We start from the raw sequence: 16706 nt of genomic DNA on the forward strand, positions 1-16706 counted from the left end.
CTAAGATATACATGTTATGCTGGAAACCTAGCCTACAGCACCGAAACCAGAAGATTTACACAGCAATCAATAATAGTGTTATACTTCTTTACTCAATGCCAAATGACAAAAACAATAAAAAGCCCACAGACATCACAACATATTGTGCATTCTGCTCCCTGACATCTAAAATCTTCTGACGCTGTATACAGAGAATACTGTCAAAGGTCTAAACACACATTTTGCCATTCAGAGATGACATATTCTACTTTGTAAATCATTTAATCCATGGAAAATTTGAAGGCAACGCTCCGGGTCACTAGAGCTTTAGGAATATTCTGTAATAAAACCAACAATTGACTGTATTGTTGTAGTTTTTAAAGGCCCTTTACACTGCTCAAAGGAGCAGATGTCATGAGAGAAGCGATCCTTCTTGGCAGTAGACCGCTTGTCAGTGGAGGAGACCGCTGCATTTACATGCAGCAATCTACTCCACAGTATGGGGAGGAGCGATTACTAATGCCATCGGTCGTCCCTATACATAATCATTGTTTGCCGGCAGCAGAGTGTGATTAGACAGCATAATCTGCTGCCGGCAAACAATGATTTAGGTGTCCGAATGAAAGATCCTATTACCCGATGACCGGTTGTTTCTTTAGTTCATCTGGTAATCGGCATCACCTTGTACACACGTTCACTAGCGATAATCTGCCAGTCAAATGCTACAGTTTAACTAAAGGGTTTTTTATTCCTTATAACTAAGAACTAGTGATTGATGGTGAGACCCCCAACAATTCCGAGAAAAAACACACATAGCAATTTCTTTGTACAGTTCTACCCACATACAGATGTTGGGAGGACTGCAACACAACCCCATAGTTCCAAAGGAACCACTGTGATTTACAAGGTCTACAACCCCTTTGGACTAGGTGTAATTAGGAGTCCTGGTGGTTGGGCCTCCATTGATCATTAAAGACCTGTTTACACATAGCAACAATCATTAAGAGTATTTTATTTCTGAGTCATCATGAGGACTATTGCCTACTCTTTATGCTCTAAAAGACAAATCATAAACAATAAAACTACTGTCTTATGAAAATCAGTCATGCAAACCAAAATGTCAAAACTTCTTGGAAGTCTCCAGTTATACACTGGTGGTTTGAAAAATCACTATGCATCCACATAGCTTATTATAATGTAGCCCATTTAACTAGCAGCTTGGTAAATGAATCTGACTAGTAACTAGGTCTAAAAATGGGGGAACATTATCAACTATATTGTGTTTGAATCACAAATTGTACATAGGACCTCCTTCAGCACACCCCAAAAGGAATAAAGATCACACACTACTGTAGACACCATAAATTAAGATGTAGACTCCGACTTCTTAGGGTAGGTTTGCACCTCCTTTTAACTCTGCTGGCACAGACTGCTGGTGTTCACAGGATCTAGATTAGCCAGATGCCTTCCTTCACCGCCAGATGCCAGTGACTATAATTTGATTCAGTGAAATGCTGGCTTTCGGCTGGGCAAAAACTGTTGCATGCAGCAGTGTTGATCTGTCCGAAACCCGGAACTCCTGGTGGAATCTTGCCACATCCTCCCCGGAGCCCATTATAGTCAATAGAGTCCAGAAGTGAATGGCAGTACACCGTGAACTTAGGCAGGCTGTTCTCTGCCAGAATAGCCTGCCGGATCAGTGCGGAGGTGTGAACTAACCTTATACAGACCCTAGCACAGTCCATTATAAAGACCCCAGATCAAAACCCTCAGTATGCAAATATGCATGTTGATCCTTCTTTCCCCCAACATCTGCTACTAACACTCCTTCATACACATTATTAGATAGTGGACTAGTCCTGCCAAAATTGGTGGGTTCAGCCAACTTTCCTCTAATATTAGTGTACATCATTAGACAAAGACAATTTTGACTTTTTGACTGGTATTCCAAATTATCTTCCATTGAAGGGTCATGTTATTTTCATGCAAGTAACCAATGACCAGAAGACAATGGGGGTAAATTCACTACAACTAAGCAAAAAAGTGATAACTAAACAGCAAAGTTATATGCAACATAGAAAGTGCATTAAGATGTAACCACCTATGTGTGGTGATTTTTTTTATTTTTTCAGCCCCATCTTCCAAGAGTCATAACTTTTTTATTTTTCCATCCATATAGCCATATAAGGGCTTGTTTTTTTTATGGAGCTAGTTGTATATTTCAATGGTATCTTTTTAGTTTACATATAATCATTGATTATTCTGGTCAGTATGATAATCTCGATACCATATTTTTAGAGTTTTTTATGTGTACTACTTTTCTACAATAAATACATTTATGTTTGAGGCATCATATTCTGAGAGCCATGACTTTTTTTGTTTGGAGCAATGTGAGGACTTTTTTTGTGTGGGACAAGCTGTTATTTTCACTAGTATCATTTTGTGGGTACATACAACTTTGTATCATGCCACAGGAACTAGATGAGGTCAGGTAACTGAACTAAATTATTTCCTTTGTTATTAGGATGTGCGCCAACGGTGTTGTAAAGCAAATGGGTCAACAGAGAATGACCTATTGTTTAAATTAAGTTTTATGCTACACATATTTGTAAAGCATATTTGGTTGTTGTTTTTACATTTTCCATGTCACTATATATATTTAAAAAAAATTCTAAAACCATGTAATTTTCACACTGGCCACTAAGCCTAATAATAAGCGCCACACCCCAGCAGCAATTTTCTTTAGTTTTATGGAGTTTTGAGAGAGACAGCAGTGTCATTGCTGTGCTCTGTGCTTTACTGTTTAATTATATTAGATAGTTAGTTAGTTAGCTTATATATAATACAGATAGTTAGTGGGAGACAGTGTAGGTTATATCCTGATATAGTGTAGCTGATGTTCTAGTGCAGGGTGTTAGGTAGTGTGATAGGTTCTGCTGTCCATATATACATGCTACAGACATAGTGCTGTGATGTCACAAGTTCACAACAATACTTAGTGCACCAATCAGTAATATGTAGTCAGACCTGCTAAAATGTGAAGTTGCCCGTATTGCGCAAAAATATGCGCATCATTAATTGACGATTTGCGCAATCGGGAATATATTGGAGCACTCTATCTGCATATAAAGCTATTGTAATGTTCTGCCGTGCCAACCATTTTCTCCAGTCTCAGGCAGCAGCTTGGAAAATGTAGCAACAGTGACCCACGCCTGTATTGCGCGCGCAATACGCGCATATTACATTGCAGATTTTCACAATCAAGAAAATAATCTCAAATTCTCGAATTTGCGAATATATGACGAGTATTCACCCAAATATTCGTGAAATATTGCAAATTCGAATATTGCCCTTTCTGCTCATCACTACAGTGATCAGCACTGGTCCTGGGAGTCAGACCCCAAACAATCAGATTACTGATGACCTATCTTAAAATCTTGGTAAAACCCTTTAAACTGTCAGTACGGATTAGATAGTGTAAGAGTGTGTTAGTACATGTCTCAGGAAGGCTGTCAGGTCCTTCTTGTTAAAGAGGTTGTCTCGTAAATACAAACCTTGTCAATGTCTTTTAACATATTTAACATATTTTGCTTATGATCTGTCCGTAGTTATCTTCATGCTTAGTTATTGGTATTACTAAGTGGTTACGTTCTTTATTATCTTGTTCTCATGGCTTTAGGTTTCACATTTACAATGTGGATGAGGAAAATCCTGGTCTAGATGAACCCAGAGCTTGTTTTTACACTGCACAGATTATATGTGGGATGGAGCATTTACACCAAAACAGGATCATCTATCGTGACCTCAAACCAGAAAATGTGCTACTGGACAATGATGGTACAGTATGCTCAAAGCTTTCAATCAATGCAGATTAGGGCAAAAAAATAAATAAAATAGTAACTGATAATATACATTTATATGCATTGTCTATCAGTCTAAAGATGATGTGTAATATATTTACTCAAATTCTGGAATAAAAAAAATAAACTAACATTTATGACAAAAAGACCGACAAAAATACTGTTGATAAACTACTAATGAAAAAGATTGCGAGGACTATCGATTTCTATAAATACTGGCTGAAAATGAAATGTATGGGCCTCCTGGTCCCAGCTACAAGTGAAGAAAAAAGGGTCAGTGTAACGGATCACCTGGCACCCCGACTGAGTACCTCCGTTGATGGATGCTCCTAGCGTGTTCCTGAGGTTTCCAAGCACTCTGGCAGACCCCACAATCACCAAACCGAAGAAGCATATAAATCCTCTCCTGCATATGAATGCTGTAGACAGTGGAATAGGAAACCATACGAATAGGTTTACGCTCCTAGCAGTCAAACTGGAACAGCATACCATAAATCCTCCCCAAAGAGTGAGACGACACTTCACTTTGAGGGTTAAAACAGGAACTGACTGTACTTGCACGTACAGCCTCTTTTATTCACAAACCACCAACATAGTACTGCCCACAGGGTTTTGAAATACAACCAATCAATATTTTACAACACATACAATGTAAGTACAGCAACCAATCGTTCACGCCCCTGGGGACCAGAAGGGAGACTGCGACACAGGACAGATACAACACATCCCCACAATGCATCATGGTTTCCTCCTCTCTGCCCTGGAGACAACCGGGGAGCAATCCAATTATCTCTCAGGACAAAGGGAAATCGCCAATACACATGTGGAGACAACAGGACAGACATAACCATTTAAACACACAATGGGACAATGGCACAATGGGACAATAGAACAATGGGACAATATAAACACACCCAGCATATTCCTCCCCTCTGTGTATCCACTCAACTATCTCCCAAGCTGACAAGTTACACTTATTATAAATTGTTACAACTTTGTGAGTTTACATTGTCCATACATATAACTTACATCAATTTAACCAGTATAACTTGGGGACAAACCTATCCAAAATTCACTTGAATAGGTTCAGGGGTTTAAAAGTTAGTATGGGCCATAATCCTGAGGCAAGAGGCTGGTAAACAGGCCTCTCCAAAACCCAGTGGCAAGGTTGGTTTCGCCACAGTCAGAAACAGAGATGGCTGATGTGAGACAAAACAAAAGTTTTAGAACAAGAGCAGAGTTGTAATTTTTTAGTATATACAGTTGCAAGAAAAAGTATGTAAACCCTTTGGAATTATATGGATTTCTGCACAAATTGGTCACAAGTCTCAACAATAGACAATCACAGTCTGCCTAAACTAATAACACACAAGGAATTAAATGTTACCATGTTTTTATTGAACACACCATGTAAACATTCACAGTGCAGGTGGAAAAAGTATGTGAACCCTTGGATTTAATAACTGGTTAAACCTCCTTTGGCAGCAATAACTTCAACCAAACGTTTCCTGTAGTTGAGGATCAGACGTGCACAATGGTCAGGAGTAATTCTTGACCATTCCTCTTTACAGAACTGTTTTAGTTCAGCAATATTCTTGAGATGTCTGGTGTGAATCGCTTTCTTGAGGTCATGCCACAGCATCTCAATCTGGTTGAGGTCAGGACTCTGACTGGGCCACTCCAGAAGGTGTATTTTCTTCTGTTTAAGCCATTCTGTTGTTGATTTACTTCTATTCTTTGGGTCTTTGTCCTGTTGCAACACCCATCTTCTGTTGAGCTTCAGCTGGTGGACAGATGGCCTTAAGTTCTCCTGCAAAATGTCTTGATAAACTTGGGAATTCCTTTTTCCTTCGATGATAGCAATCCATCCTGGCCCTGACGCAGCAAACCAGCCCCAAACCATGATGCCCCCACCACCATAATTCACAGTTGGGATGAGGTTTTGATGTTAGTGTGCTGTGCCTCTTTTTCTCCACACATAGTGTTGTGTGTTTCTTCCAAACAACTCAACTTTGGTTTCATCTGTCCACAGAATATTTTGCCAGTACTGCTGTGGAACATCCAGGTGCTCTTGTGCAAATTGTAAACGTGCAGCAATGTTTTTTTTTGGACAGCAGTGGCTTCCTCTGTGGTATCCTCTCATGAAATCCATTCTTGTTTAGTGTTTTACGTATCATAGATTGGCTAACAGGGATGTTAGCATATGCCAGAGACTTTTGTAAGTCTGTATCTGACACTCTAGGATTCTTGTTCACCTCATTGAGCAGTCTGCGCTGTGCTCTTGCAGTCATCTTTACAGGATAGCCACTCCTAGGGAGGACTGCGTACACAATGTTGTCCATCCTGTGTTTAGGCGTTGGGTCTAAACGCCTAAACACAAGATAGACAACATTGTGTACGCAGTCCAGTGTAATGAGGAATGCTCAGAACTGTATGTCGGTGAAACAAAACAACAACTACATCAGCGTATGGCTCAGCATTGAAGAGCTAAAACCTCTGGTCAAGATTCAGCAGTGTACTTACATCTAAAAGAAACAGGTCACACCTTTGAAGACAGTCAAGTACGTGTTTTTGATAAGGAGGTCGATTGGTACAAACAAGGTGTGAAGGAGGCCATTAGGATAATTAGGATAATGGTATCAACACCTTTGACCCCATGCTGGGTATAATGACCTCTGACCCCATGCTGGGTATAATTACCAGATGTTGATTCAGTTACATATTTATTCCCAGAGAATTCTTGTAAGGCAAGCACTGTGATTCTAGGGTTCACCTTTTATGCAAACAATAGAGAAAGTCATTGAGTGACTTTCAGCATATTTCCAGGTAACGCACAGTAAATATTGCAGATGAGAGATGCAGGAACAATATGTGGTCTTGACTAGAGATAAGCGAATCAAAGTTGACGAAGTGGAATTCGATCTGAATTTCAGGAAAAATTTGATTCGCACTGAATCCGAATTTCCTCATGCTTCGTGTTAACGAATCACATTTTTCCTAAACTGGCTGCGGCATGTGTTAGGACATGGAGCATGGAACTCTGAGAATGAGGGATCGCTCACAATGCCATGCATGCAGCCAATCAGCAGCCAGCCAGCCCTGTGATGTCACAGCCCTAAAAATAACCTCAGCCATCTTGGATTCAGCCATTTTTCAGTGTACTTAGTGCAGGGAGAGATGTTAGTAGGCGCTAGGGAAAGTGCTAGGAGAGACTTGAAAACTAATATTTTGCTCAATAGAAGTTCAGGGAAAGAGCATTAGAAGTATAGTGAAAGGATAGGGAGGAATTATTACACAGTATTGAAGCAGGACAGGGTTCAGTAGGGGAGTTTACAGCCTGGGTAATAGGAACAATCCTATTACACCTTGCTGCACTGTCTGCGGATCCAACTTGCTATTGTACAGCTCTGTAATTCCAGCAAACTATTCTTGTTATTGGGGTGCAAGTGCTGTTTGATACAGCCATTAACATGGTTTATTACAAGGAAATATTTATATGTCTTATTTTCCCTTGTGTGGTGCAGTTATATGTTGTAAAGCATTTTTGGCTTGTATTAGTGGAAAAAAAGGGCTTATTAGCTGTTGTGTAGTGACGTGAGAAAATTACAGCCCTTTTTTGTGTGTATCAGTGGCAAAAAAATAATTTTAAATTAACTTTTGTGGAGTGTACAAGTGGAAAAAAGTAAGGGAAGTAAGGGCCTATTTGCCGTTCAGAGGTGCAGTTATATAACCCAGTGGCACGCACCCGATTTCAGGCAGTCAAGGCTCCACACCTCAGCTGAGGGGAGATGTCTGTCCTTCCCATCATCTTCTGGTCCTGATGCTCCTGCTCCGCCTCCTACTCCTCGTCAGTCAGTCAGCCAGCAATTAATCACCAAAGTGATTGCCAAGAGACAACAGTATGCATGCACTCATCCAACGGCGCAGAAGCTGAATGTGCTTCTGTCCAAGTTGGTGGTGCCGCAGTCCCTCCCTTTTCAAGTGGTGGACTCTGCACCTTTCAGAGAACTGATGGCTCGTGCCGAGCCGAGGTGGAGAGTCCCAAGCCATCATTTCTTTGCCAAAAAGGCAGTACCAGCCCTGCACACATATGTAGAAAAAAAGGTGAGCCAGTCTGAGCCTGTCTGTGTCTGCCAAAATGCACGGCAACGCCGACGTGTGGAGCTTAGACTACGGTTATAGACAATACATGTCTTTTACGACTCACTAGGCGAATGTGGTTCCTGCACAGCCACACCAGCAACTTGGCCAGGTGACGCCGCTTCCGCCTCCACTATCGCAAGCTGTTGGTCCTGTGACAATGTCCGCTTCTTCCTCCACAGTGTCCTCAGCCTCCACTGCAGGGACAAGTCACAGATGCCCTCCAGTATACCTCATGTGTAGGGCACGGCGGTGTCACGCTGTTTGCCTGGGCGAACGGAGTCACACAGGGGAGGAACTGCTCCATAATTTTCATCAAGAAATCGAATCCTGACTTTCTCCACGACAACTCAAAATCTGAACCATGGTGTCCGACAACGGGAAGAACATGGTGTCGGCGCTGCGTCAAGGAGGGCACGTGTTCAATCTGGTTGTTAAGCGGTTCCTGAAATCTTCCACCCATCTGCAAGACATCCTAAAAATGGCCAGGAGACTTTGCATGCACTTCAGCCACTTGTACACCGCAAAGCACACCCTCCTTAAACTGCAGCGGCAGAACGGCATCCCTCAACATAGGCTGATATGCAACGTTTCCACCCATTGGAAAAACACCCTCCACATGTTGGACCGACTATATGAACAGAGAAAGGCCATAAACAATTTCTTGATGATCCAAGCAGACAGGAGTACTCCCCTGTGTAACTTCGATGTCAGCCAGTGGCAGCTCATGCGTGACACCTGCTGTTAGCTCAGGCCCTTCGAGGAGGCCACGTCATTTGTCAGTCGCCAGGACTACGGGAGGAACAACGTCATTCCACTGCTTCATGTCCTGGAACAGATGCTGGTAGATCACATGAGACTTTTGGGGGTTGAATTGGAGGAGGTAGTCACTAGAGCACAAGCAATGTGTAGCGAAATGGGTGGTTTTTCTACACAGGTGACAGGAGAGGAGGAGCAGTAGCATCCAGAGGAGCTACAGGGCAATGAGGAAGACGAGGCAGAGAACCCAGACCATGGCAGTATGCAGTGGAGATGGAGGCAGGGAGTCCATCCGAGTCACTTGCACAAATGGCCCGATGCATACTCACTTGCTTGCGTAGTGACAGCCAAATTGTCACCATTCGGAAGAGGGATGACTTCTGGCTCTCCACCTTGTATGACCCTTGCTACTGGTCCAAAATGGGGGCCGTTTTTACACCCGCTGAGAGGAGGACAAACTGAACTACTATAGAGACATCCTATGTAGTCAGTTGGCCGCTTCCTATCTGCGCCATCATCCATCCTCTCGCTTGTCTGACTGGGGGGGGGGGGCCCTCTGCACTCACGTTCCACTGCCATAGCTGCTGTGGCAGGGTGGGGGGTAGGATCAGTTCCAGCTCCATCTGCAGAAACTTGAGTCTAGAGTCGCTGATGAGCAACTTTCTTCACCTGCCTAGTGAAGAAACTACTCACCAGCAGCAGCAGCAGTTAGACCTAGAGCAGGACCACAGCAGCTAGACCTGGAGCAGGACCTGAAACAGCAGGTGGTGGCATACTTGGACAGCACCCTGCCACCCCACATTGAAGATCCGCTGGACTACTGGGCAGCCAAACTGGATTTGAGGCCGCAACTGGCGTATGCCCTGGAAAAGCTGTCCTGCCCGGCCAGTAGTGTGGCATCAAAGCAGGTGTTTAGTGCGGTGGGGGCCATCGTTACCCCAAGAAGAACTTGCCTGTCCACCCAAAATGTAGAGAGACTGACCTTTGTCAAGATGAATCAGGCGTGGATCAGCCAGGATTTCCACCCACCAATGCTGATGCATCAGACTAGATCATCCATGGTGCCACACCAACACTTTGACAAAAGAGACCGGTTTCTTCTGGCTACCTGCCTCAGCTACTATTCTGATGCTGCCACCCGTCTGATGCCACACATTTGATGCCAAGTGCTCCTTCTTTCACCCACCATCTTCAGCTGGTACTGGTATTGCCACCCACCTCCCCACTCTGTCACCGGGTCACTCTGTGGTCTCCTGATGCTGCTGCCACCTGCACACTATATTACCTTGCCACTCTGTGGTCTCCTGATGCTGCTGCCACATGCAAGAGTCTCAATGGTAGACGATTGCATGCCCACGTACCTAAGACTGTGTGACACTTGTATAAGCGTTTAATAGAACAGGTTCTGTAGACATCTATGTGGAATCAGCTGCTGACGGTGTAAAAGGAGTGCACTTCTTGATGCTAACATTGACCTGTAAGACTGAGTTCATACTTGAGTTATTTGGTCAGTTTTGGCCCCGTAACTGCCCAAATAAGTGAAGTGTGCAGTGATTCTAAGAGCGACGCCTGTCATCTGCATGTCATACTGACTCACAGTATTATTTCACTACCAGAGTCCCTATGCGTGTTCCTGCAAGGCACAGTGTTCTACACAAATATAAAGGCTCTCTGCAGCCAGGAAATAGCCGCATTTTAACACGTTTCGCCGCAAATAAACACAGATCGAAACAAATTTTTACGAAAAATTTGGCGAACCTACCAATTGAATTTTTTAGAAATTCGCTCACGAATAAAGTCTGTGTTTGCTTTTCAGGGAATGTCCGTATTTCTGACCTTGGGTTGGCCGTGCAATTGAAGGAGAACAAGAACAGAACCAAAGGCTATGCAGGAACTCCCGGTAAACGAAGACTAGACGCAAACATAGTATAAACTTACCTTCATAAGCCTAGTACTACCTCTGCTACTCTCTTAAATAAAAATGTAATACAAATTACGATGCCCTGTGAAATGTGGCAGAAATTGTAATAACATAATAAAATGTTAGTCATCTTAAAGGGAGTCTGTCACCTACCTGACCGGTTTCAAACAGGTGACATTGTTCAGTGGGGCACAAAGACATGACACAGATGTTACCTGTGGTTAGTTCTTCTGATGCTTCAAAATTGCCCCAAAAGTCGTTTTTATCATATGCTAATGAGCGGTCGCAAGTGCCCAGGGGCGGAGAGTTTTCTGAAAGTGCCCAAGTGCCTCACTCTGTGACATCACATTTCCCTGTAGGCTGTTAGCACATCACTGCCGGGCCTGGGCATGCGCACTGTTCTGCGCACTGTGGTCAGAGGCACGGAGATATGCAGTGCGCATGCGCCAATTGCACACCATATCCCTGTCCCTCTGCCCACAGTGGGCAGAACACTGCGCATGCCTGGGCCCGGCAGTGATGCGCGAACAGCCTATAGGGAAATATGATGTCACAGAGCCACAGAGCTGACCTGAGCTTACTAAGGGGCGAAGTTAGGCACGAGTGAGGCGGAGGAACTTGGGCACTTTCAGAAAACTCTCCTCCCCTGGGCACTTGTGACCGCTCATTAGCATATGATAAAAATGATTTTTTTGGGGCGATTTGAAGCATCAGAAGAACTAACCACGGGTAACATCTGTGTCATGTCTTTGTGCCACACTGAACAATGTCACCTGTTTGAAACCGGTCAGGTAGGTGACAGACTCCCTTTAACAAACTCCTGTGAGTTTTGTAGCAACTGATCTTTGTAAACAGTAAATTATTGTGCCTTATAGTCTAGACCAGAGGTTAATCATCTGTTAATGAACCAAATTAACCCCTATTACCTCAATAAATAACTTATTGCATAAAATATATTAATATATACAGTACAGACCAAAAGTTTGGACACACCTTCTCATTCAAAGAGTTTTCTTTATTTTCATGACTATGAAAATTGTAGATTCACACTGAAGGCATCAAAACTATGAATTAACACATGTGGAATTATATACATAACAAAAAAGTGTGAAACAACTGAAAATATGTCATATTCTAGGTTCTTCAAAGTAGCCACCTTTTGCTTTGATTACTGCTTTGCACACTTTTGGCATTCTCTTGATGAGCTTCAAGAGGCAGTCACCTGAAATGGTTTTCACTTCACAGATGTGCCCTGTCAGGTTTAATAAGTGGGATTTCTTGCCATATAAATGGGGTTGGGACCATCAGTTGCGTTGTGGAGAAGTCAGGTGGATACACAGCTGATAGTCCTACTGAATAGACTGTTAGAATTTGTATTATGGCAAGAAAAAAGCAGCTAAGTAAAGAAAAACGAGTGGCCATTATTACTTTAAGAAATGAAGGTCAGTCAGTCTGAAAAATTGGGAAAACTTTAGAAGTGTCCCCAAGTGCAGTCACAAAAACCATCAAGCGCTACAAAGAAACTGGCTCACATGCGGACCGCCCCAGGAAAGGAAGACCAAGAGTCACCTCTGCTGTGGAGAATAAGTTCATCTGAGTCACCAGCCTCAGAAATCGCAGGTTAACAGCAGCTCAGATTAGAGACCAGGTCAATGCCACACAGAGTTCTAGCAGCAGACACATCTCTAGAACAACTGTTAAGAGGAGACTGTGTGAATCAGGCCTTCATGGTAGAATATCTGCTAGGAAACCACTGCTAAGGACAGGCAACAAGCAGAAGAGACTTGTTTGGGCTAAAGAATACAAGGAATGGACATTAGACCAGTGGAAATCTGTGCTTTGGTCTGATGAGTCCAAATTTGAGATCTTTGGTTCCAACCACCGTGTCTTTGTGCGACGCAGAAAAGGTGAACGGATGGACTCTACATGCCTGGTTCCCACCGTGAAGCATGGAGGAGGAGGTGTGATGGTGTGGGGGTGCTTTGCTGGTGACACTGTTGGGGATTTATTCAAAATTGAAGTCATACTGAACCAGCATGGCTACCACAGCATCTTGCAGCGGCATGCTATTCCATCCGGTTTGTGTTTAGTTGGACCATCATTTATTTTTCAACAGGACAATGACCCCAAACACACCTCTAGGCTGTGTAAGGGCTATTTGACCATGAAGGAGAGTGATGGGGTGCTGCGCCAGATGACCTGGCCTCCACAGTTACCGGACCTGAACCGGTTTGGGGTGAGCTGTTGTTTCACACTTATTTGTTATGTATATAATTCCACATGTGTTAATTCATAGTTTTGATGCCTTCAGTGTGAATCTACAATTTTCATAGTCATTAAAATAAAGAAAACTCTTTGAATGACAAGGTGTGTCCAAACTTTTGGTCTGTACTGTATATATATATATTTTTTGGGCATAGCAAAGTTGCATAGCCCCAGTATGTACTCTTTAAATGCCTGTACATCTAAATTTAGGTGCACGCTGTGTTTTAACTTCTCCTCTGACACTGGAGTGTTGGGTTGTGTGGGGGCAGGGGATGGGGCCATCAACCCCCAGAAAATTCACAAATATTTACATAAATGATTAAAATCCACTTCAGTCAGGGGCTGGAGTAGATTTCAATCTAGGCGCATGGACTGTCTATACCTCATCAGAAATTAAAGGGGTTGTCTCACTTCAGCAAATAACAATTATCATGTAGATAAAGTTAATACAAGGCACTTACTAATGTATTTTTATTATCTATATTTCTTCCTTTGCTGGCTGAATTCATTTTTTTTCTCACATTATACACGTCTCGTTTCCGTGGTTACGACCACCCTGCAATTCATCAGCAGTGGCCGTGCTTGTACTCTATAGGAAAAGCACCAGCCTATGTGAGCTCCCATGGTCCTGCTCACCAGAGAGAACAACATTTTTTCCTATAGTGTGCAAGCATGATCACCACTGATGGATTGCAGGGTGGTCGTAACCATGGAAACGAGCAGTGTATAATGTGATAGAAAAAGGAATCCAGCCAGCAAAGGAAGCAATATGGGTAATAACAATACATTAGTAAGTAGCTTGTATTAAAGGGGTTCTGCACTTTGTTTAAACTGATGATCTATCCTCTGGATAGATCATCAGCATCTGATCAGCGGGGTTCCGACACCCGGGACCCCTGCCGATCAGCTGTTTGAGAAGGCAGAGGCGCTATAGCAGCGCTGCAGCCTTCTCACTGTTTACCGCTGGCCCAGTGACGTCACGACTAGTATCAACTGGCCTGGGCGGGGCCAAGCTCTGTTCACTTGACTGGAGCTTAGCCCTGCCCACGCTAGTTGATACTAGTCGTGACGTTACTGGGCCAGCGGTAAACAGTGAGAAGGCCGCGGCGCTGCTGGAGCGCCGCTGCCTTTTCAAACAGCTGATCAGGGGGGGGTCCCGGGTGTCGGACTCCCGCCGATCAGATGCTGATGATCTATCTAGTGCAGAACCATGCCACTTGCTGAAGTAACACAACCCCTTTAAGCACATCCTCTTGCAGTGCAGGAGATATCAGAGATCGTGGTGGTAAAACACTGGTCTTTGATAAATGAACCTCACTGTGTAATACAATGTATTTACCAAATTGTATTTTTATTTTTTCATATGTGGACTGAAATATATTTTTCAGGGTTCATGGCTCCTGAGCTGCTGAACGGAGAAGAATATGATTACTCTGTGGACTACTTCTCTTTGGGTGTAACTTTATATGAAATGACTGCTGCACGTGGTCCATTCAGATCAAGAGGAGAAAAGGTAACTAAATCTTAAATGTGGATGATATTAGATCTGGTCAAAATTTACTCATTGCATTGACAACGGGGATCATAAACTGCAGTCACAGATGCTGAAAATAATATTGTGCAAGACTGGGTCACACATACTGTAGGAGTCACCAGGATTGGACGTTGTGTGGTTTAATGTTATATTTTTTTTCAGAACTTCCTAAAGATCTATGCTGATCATTATTTTGTGTGTTTAAATGGTCACTGTCATTTCACTTAACTTTGCATAAATCAATAGTACAGGCAAATATAAGAAACTTTGTATTAAATCTTATGAGAAAAATGCTTTGTTTATAAGCAGTTTTCTCCCTCCTTTCCTAATCTAACTTTCTCTGTGGAATTTGTGATTAAGGGTACTTTCACACTTGCGGCAGGACGGATCCGACAGGCTGTTCACCATGTCGGATCCGTCCTGCGGCTATTTCGCCGTGCCGCCGGACCGCCGCTCCGTCCCCATTGACTATAATGGGGATGGGGCGGAGCTCCGGCGCAATACGGCGGTGCACGGCGAAAGCCAGACATGCAGTACTTTTTAGTCCGGCGGCTTTCACCGTTCACCGCCGTGCTGTGCCGGAGCTCCGCCCCATTATAGTCAATGGGGACGGAGCGGCGGTCCGGCGGCACGGTGAAATAGCCGTAGGACGGATCCGACATGGTGAACAGCCTGTCGGATCCGTCCTGCCGCAAGTGTGAAAGTACCCTAATCTGTCTTGCTAAAACCAGGACTGGCTGCCTGCTAGGGGTTGTTTCACTTCACCAAATGGCATTTATCATGTTGAGAAAGTTAAAACAAGGCACTTACTAATGTATTGTTATTATCCATATTGCCTCCTTTGCTGGCTGGATTAATTTTTCCATCTCATTATACAGTGCTCATTTCCATGGTTATGACCACCCTGTATCCAGAGTTGGCCGTGCTTGTACACTATAGGAAAAGTCCCCTATAGTGTGCAAGCATGGCCATGGCTGGATTGCAGGGTGGTTGTAACCATTGCAACGAGAAGTGTATAATGAGATGGAAAAATAAATCAAGCCAACAAATGTGGCAATATGGGTAACAACAATACAATAGTAATGCTGCTTTCACACTAGCGTTAGTTTGTCCAGCAGGTTGTTCCCGGGTGGGAGCAGGGATGGCGTTAGGGAGGGAAACAAACAGGACAATTGCCCATGGCCCCTATCCCTAAACGGGGTCCCCTGCTGAGCTGCCCAGACAGAAGTGGAAGAGAGCTGGTGGCTGCACCTGAGAGGAGCACAGACAGCACAGCAAGGAGCGCTGGTCCCTGGTCTCCCGCCCACTGTAGCCCGCAGGGTCCTTATGCTGTAGTGAGGAGCTGGGTGCTGCATCCATAGCACCGGCTCCACAGCAGTCAGGCAGACCTTGGACTCACTCCTTCCTCTCTCTCGGAGAGTGAATGTAATGGCCTCCTCTGGCCTGATCCACGGTTTACTGTGTCTCTGGTGAGTTCAGAATGTCACCCTCTGATGATCTTATATTTGCTTCCGTCCCTCTCTGTGCTGCAATAAATGACAAGGGCTGCTTGTTGGCAGACATAACCTGATAGGTGAAGCTGGACAGTCTAGACCAGGGGTGCACAACCTTTTTTGGTCTGGGGGCCGCATTGTCACATCGCTCTATTTCAAGGAGCCGCAAATAATAAAATGTTGATCGCTGCTCATCTGCCTATTACACAAGCCAGTGCAAAGTGACTGGGGAGGAATGATCGCTGCCACAGTCGTGCTGCAGATAATCGGACATCTTTCGTCCTGATAAAATATGCAAATCAGCCGACAAATGAGCAATTCCTTGTTTATCGAATGATCAGCTGCACGATTATACCAGCCAGATATAAGATATGAGCGCTCCAATGAACACTTGTTCCCAGTAATTGTCCCAAATATCGTGCTGCAGAATAACCCCTGAAACCGAAGAGTTATACTTACCTGCTCCCCGCCTCTCCGGTCCTTCGCACTGCCCCTGCTGTTTACACCTGGCAGTGCATGGACATGGTCATACACCACTCCAGACAATGACTGGCTTCCGCGGTGATGTGGCCACAAGCAGCATGTCAATGCTGAAGCCAGTCATTGACTGGAGCCGTGCGAGTGACCATGGCCATGCACTGCCAGGTGTAAACAGAGCAGGAACCGGAAGATGGAGGCAGCGGGGGCAGCACAGAGGACCAGAGTGGAGTAGAGCAGTTAATTATTAATTTTTGATTTCAGAGGCCATGCTGCAG

The 16706-nt window shown here is 44.0% G+C and overlaps 1 protein-coding gene across 1 annotated transcript in view; it reads left to right on the forward strand.

The window, feature by feature from the left end:
• Positions 1 to 16706, forward strand: part of GRK1 (G protein-coupled receptor kinase 1) — a 107536-nt gene that overhangs the window by 43662 nt on the left and 47168 nt on the right. Inside the window, exons 3-5 of the mRNA XM_044285528.1 lie at positions 3659 to 3816; positions 10555 to 10638; positions 14313 to 14437. Of these exons, the coding sequence (XP_044141463.1) occupies positions 3659 to 3816; positions 10555 to 10638; positions 14313 to 14437 (367 nt within the window). The remainder of the gene's footprint in view (positions 1 to 3658; positions 3817 to 10554; positions 10639 to 14312; positions 14438 to 16706) is intronic.

Source organism: Bufo gargarizans, chromosome 3, assembly GCF_014858855.1.
Source record: "Bufo gargarizans isolate SCDJY-AF-19 chromosome 3, ASM1485885v1, whole genome shotgun sequence".
NCBI lineage: Eukaryota > Metazoa > Chordata > Amphibia > Anura > Bufonidae > Bufo > Bufo gargarizans.